Source organism: Silene latifolia, chromosome 11 (assembly GCF_048544455.1).
Source record: "Silene latifolia isolate original U9 population chromosome 11, ASM4854445v1, whole genome shotgun sequence".
Taxonomy (NCBI): domain Eukaryota; kingdom Viridiplantae; phylum Streptophyta; class Magnoliopsida; order Caryophyllales; family Caryophyllaceae; genus Silene; species Silene latifolia.
This window is the reverse complement of record NC_133536.1, coordinates 23239686-23245411: the sequence shown is the minus strand read 5'-3', so window position 1 is coordinate 23245411 and position 5726 is coordinate 23239686. Positions and strand designations below refer to the sequence as shown.

Below are 5726 nucleotides of genomic sequence, written 5' to 3'. Positions count from 1 at the left end.
ACCCTTATTTATCATCCAATTTTGTTCAAACTCAACTCAAAAATGAAATACTACACTAGACTCGTAGCATAATGGTCCTTTGTCTTGAAAATCTTGAAAAATTTTAAGATGAAAATTCCAACATAAGAGGATACATGCTATTACGAACCAAATTTAAATTATTAAGAAGCAGTTAAGACAAGAATTGACTTGACAAAATTAAAAATCCGGGTAAGTATAATACTTATTTCCGACACTTTAAGGTCTTTAAGACGGAAAAATTTTCGATGTAAAGCTTTCCCAAACATCGTAAGTTGGAGATTTAAGGTAACCATGAGTAAGTAAAATATGTAGTGACAAAAAACCAAATGAGTAGGATGAGAGAGGATTTTAGAGAGAGAAACCTCCTAAAACTCTAATTAGGGATCTTAATTAAGCAATGGCAAAATCTAAGAACCCTAAAAATAATAATCCTAAATCAAATAATAATAGTAATAGCAAATCATCTAATACTAATAGTACGTCACATAATAATACAAAAAATCAAAAAAATATTGTTGTTTCTTCAGAAGCAAGTACGAGTAAGAGTAAGTCGACTTCGCCGCATAATGCTCGGAAAATCAACCTTAGCTTTCCTCCAATTGAATCGTCAGAGTTGGAGGTGATTTTGGAGGAGAGCGAACAGGAGGAGGAGGACGTATCGGGGTATGAATCTGAACGGCGGGAACCGAGTCTCAGGCTGACTACTGCGGATGTTGAAGGTGAGATTACCTACTGGTCCTCAGCTGTTTATTGCTATATCCTAGGTGCGAACCCCCCGAGTAGTGTGATTACTGGTTATGTTAAGAGGGTTTGGCAATCGTATGGTATTGATCGTATTTCTTTCTTACCAAACGGTATTTTCTTGGTGCGCTTTAAATCCAAAGCAAAACAGATAGAGGTTGTGAACAATGGTCACCTGATTTTTGATAACAAGCCAGTTATTGTTAAAGAGTGGAGTCCAGATTCTGAATTAATTAAACATGATGTGAAATTGATTCCTATTTGGATGAAACTGTATGGACTGGATATCAAATTCTGGGGGACTGATTGTCTGAGGAAGATAAGTGGTTTGGTTGGTAAGATGATTAGATGTGATGATGCTACCAGTAAAAGGGCTTTCCTTGGATATGCCAGAATCATGGTAGAGGTACAAATTGGTCAACAATTCCCTACTGAGCTTGAATTTGTGGATGAATTGGGAAAGATTCAGAGGGTAAAAGTTGTATATGATTGGTTACCTCTATCGTGTGACAAGTGCAAAGGTATGGGTCATGAAGCTATTCATTGTAGGAAGATTGAGGGAGCTCCAAAGAGGGTGTGGAAGCCCAAGGTGAAACCTCAGGCTCCTGTAAATGAAGCTGTCACTAAACCCAGACCTGTGGCTAAACCTGTTTCCCCAGTAGTGGCACCACCTCCAGTTACTCAGGTACCCTCTCCAGTGATGCAGACCCCTGTAGTGGTTCCTTTGACTGGTGGTACTACTAGTGTGGGGCTAAAGGAGATTGAGGTGAATACCTCATTCCCTAGGAGGTTCATAAGTAAAATGATGAAACATGATAATGGGGAACCTAGGGTTTTTACTCCTAGAGGACTCAGTTTTATGGATGCTCTAACCCTATCTGTGCAGAAGGCAAGAACTGAGAGTAGGAAACTGCTTACTCCTGGAACTTACTCGATAATGGGTAGGTTGGGTTTTGGAACGTTCGTGGTCTAAATAGTCATCTAAAACAAAAAGAAATAAGGTGGTTTTTACACCAGAATAATGTAGGACTATTTGGATTATTAGAGACTAAAATAAAAGGTAGTAGATGGATTAATGCTAGGAATGTCATTTGTGAAGATTGGTCAATTTGTACTAATAATAGCACTCATGTTGGGGGGAGAGTGTGGTTACTATGGGACCCTCAGGTTTATCAGGTGGATGTTTTGGATGTTACAGCCCAATGTATCCATTCCAAAGTGTTTGATAAAGTTCAGAAGATTGTGTTCTGGCATACTCTTGTCTATGGCTTTAATGAGAATTCGGGGAGAGAGCCTCTTTATGGGATTCTTTAAGGGATTACTCTAGTGTGATTGATGGACCATGGTTGCTGTGTGGGGACTTCAACAGTATAACTGAGGTAAATGATAGAGTTGGTGGAGCTGAGGTGTCTTGGGCTGAGATGGCTCCTATGAGGAAGATGATAGTTGACTGTCAGCTGCAAGACATGAAAAGCTCTGGTTCTTATTATACGTGGAATAACAAGCATGAGGCTACAACAAAAGTGTATAGCAGAATTGATAGGGTTTTGATCAATGAGCAGTGGTTTCAAACCTTCCCTGAGGCTGTGGCAAACTATCTCCCTGAAGGTCTCTATGATCACTGTCCATGCCTTATAAACTCTACTGAGGAAATTAGTAAAAGGAAGATGGGGTTTAAGTACTTTAATATGTGGGCTCTCTCTGATGATTTTGAGTCCACTGTGAAGGATAGTTGGCAGCAGGAGCTGAGGGGTACCCCTATGTATAGAGTGGTTCAGAAATTGAAGAGGTTAAAACCTGTGCTTAAAAATTTGAACAAAGCTCAATTTAGTGACATTGAAAACCTTACCAATGTTACTGAATTGGCTTTGAAACACTTCCAGCAGCAACTCATTCAGGATCCCATGAATGATACTCTATGCAATGCTGAAAAAGATTGTGCTAATGATCTCATTAAGCTGGTCAAGGCTAGGAATAGCTATTTAGCTCAGAAAGCTAAAGAAGCCTGGATTAAAGATGGGGATGATAATACTTCTTTTTTTCATTCGAGCATCAAAAGAAGAAGAATGAAGAATAGGGTGTATTCCATTCATGACATGGAGGGGGTTTTGTGCTCTAAACCTGATGACATAAAAGCTGCATTTGAAGACTACTATCAGAAGTTGCTGGGCACCTCAAACCCGGTCAAACCTTTATGTAAAAGAGTGGTCAGGCATGGAAATATTTTGACTGCAGCTCACAGAGATCTCCTTCTCAAGCCTGTTTCTGATGAAGAGATCAAAAGTGCTATGTTTTCTATACCTGGTGACAAGGCACCTGGGCCTGACGGTTTTAGTAGCCAATTTTTTAAAGACTCCTGGCATATTGTGGGCAGGGAGGTGTGTAAGGCTATTAGAAATGTGTTTGATTCTGGCCAACTGTTGAAAGAATTGAACACCACTACTCTTACTCTGGTGCCCAAAGTTGATTTGCACGATAGTGTATTGCGATTCGTGCCTATTGCCTGTTGCAATACAGTCTATAAATGCTTGACGAAAGTGTTGTGTAATAGATTGAGCTTGATTCTGCCTGACATTATAAATCCTTCACAAGGGGCTTTTGTAAAAGACAGAGATATTGTGGGGAATATTCTCATATGTCAAGACCTCATCAAGCTCTATAAGAGGAAAGTCTGCTCCCCAAGGGTAATGTTGAAAATTGATTTACAGAAAGCATATGACTCCATTGAGTGGAGCTTTCTGAATGATATGTTGTGTGCTTTAGAGTTTCCCCCCAGCTTCATCACTCTGATTATGGCTTGTGTGACCTCCCCCACCTTTTCCTTGGCCCTGAATGGAGAGGTGTTTGGCTTTTTTCGAGGACAAAGGGGTTTAAGGCAAGGGGACCCCCTATCCCCCTTGCTCTTTACAATATGTCTTGAGTATCTCAGTAGATTGTTGGGTGTGTTGGATAAATATCAGGGGTTTAGATATCATCCTTTATGCTCTAAGTTGAAGTTGACCCACTTATGTTTTGCTGATGACCTGCTCATGTTCAGCAGAGGTGACCTACATTCTGTTAGATTATTGCTCAGGGCTTTTGAGACCTTCTCTGCCTCTTCTGGACTTAAAATGAATAATGGCAAATCAAACATTTACAGCAATGGGGTGAAGGAGGAAATTATGAAGAGTATTGAGAAAGCTTCTGGGGTGAAAAGAGGGGGGATCCCTTTTAGATATTTGGGGGTTAAAATTGCACCCAAACGTCTGGGGGTCCTTGATTGCCAGTGTTTGGTTGACAAGGTGACTGAGAGGATTGCTAGATTGGGGGCTAAACATCTTTCTTATGCGGGGAGACTCACCCTCATAAAATCTGTGTTAAGTACCCTTCATAATTATTGGGCCAGGATATTCATTCTACCCAAAACAGTTCTTAATAGTATTGATGCTATTTGCAGAGCCTTCCTGTGGCATGGTCAAGAACAAAAGGAATCCCCTGTACTTGTATCATGGAATCAGGTTTGCAAACCAAGGAGAAAGGGTGGCTTGGGTTTGAAACTGTTACATCAGTGGAATATAGCTTTGATGGGCAAATATGTGTGGTGGGTTGAGAAGAAAACTGATCATCTATGGGTGAAGTGGGTGCATACTATTTATATAAAGAATACTACTTGGAAAGATTATGAACCTACTATCACTACTAGCTGGGCATGGAGAAGACTATGTGCTGTCAAAACTCAGTTGAAGCCGTGGTTGTATGATGAAGTCTGGAGAGACAGTGGGGCTGATTATACAGTCAAGCTTGGTTATCATTGGCTTGTTGATGCTGGCCCTGATGTTCTCTGGTATCCTTGGATACAGAATAGGATTATGCTGCCAAAGCACAATTTTTTCATTTGGCTTGTTGCTCATAATCGCCTGCTTACTCAGGATAGATTAATGAGGATGCACATAGCACAGAGTAATAGCTGCTATCTTTGTGCTGCTGATGAGGAGGATGTACATCATTTGTTTTTTAGCTGTTCTTTTAGTAGGCAGTGTGTGAGGCTACTTGAGGACTGGCTACGTATCTGTTTGCCTTACCAGGGGGTCATTGATTGGTGGATAGCAATTAGGGAGCGGTCATTGCTGAAGAAACAGGTGGTTGCTGCTGCTGTTGCGCACTTAATGTATTTGATTTGGCATGCACGTAATCGATGTAGGCTTGAGTCTGTCATGCCTTTACCTGTTATGCTTATAAAACAGGTGAAGGAATTATTACAGTGGAGACTGAGATATAGTCGTGTGAAATTTGGGTCTAGGAGAAGTCAGGATTGGGTCAATAGTTTGTGGCAAAGTGTAACTAATTAGAGGTGTATGTACCTCTAGTTATCAAATTGTTTGATGGGCTTTATTAATATATACTTAACTTTCCCCAAAAAAGTAAAATATGTAGTGAGCATAAAAATTAAAATTTTGACATGTTTAGTACCAAATTTTTCGAGAAATTAGTCACATTTTTAAGACGAAAATTTCTTAGTTTACATCATAATATAACAATAACCATCATATTCATAACTTAGCAACATACTTAAACTATATTCAAGATATAAATTTAAATTGTTCATGGGTACTTAGGAAATTTTCAAAAATTTACCAGGTTTCTAAGACGAAATTTGTTTCGTTTTAAGACAATATACCACATTACTAGCAAAAATGGTGGTCTTATAAGGCAAATAAACCAAGTTTCACACATGAAAAAACAAAATTTGGGCATGATGACCTCCCGATATTTCGAAAATTTAAGACGGAGTTTTAAGACGAAATATTCACATACTAAACAAGATCCATCAATAACAACAAAATTTTAGTTGCCAATGAAAGACTTGGGGCTAATGTTACTTCTGTTGAATCTGAGCCTTTCCAACAATGCCTAGATAACTGTAACTTGATGGATATCCAGGCTGTTGGGGCTTTTTATACCTGGAGTAACTCACAGCTGTAATA

The 5726-nt window shown here is 39.4% G+C and overlaps 1 protein-coding gene across 1 annotated transcript; it reads left to right on the top strand.

Moving 5' to 3' along the window:
• Positions 1–418: 418 nt before the first annotated feature.
• LOC141613094 (uncharacterized) lies at positions 419–5090 on the top strand. The gene is made up of 3 exons (XM_074431830.1): positions 419–1703; positions 1808–2012; positions 2132–5090. The coding sequence occupies exons 1-3, from the start codon at positions 419–421 to the stop codon at positions 5088–5090; spliced, it is 4449 nt and encodes a 1482-aa protein (XP_074287931.1).
• The last annotated feature ends 636 nt before the right edge of the window (positions 5091–5726 follow it).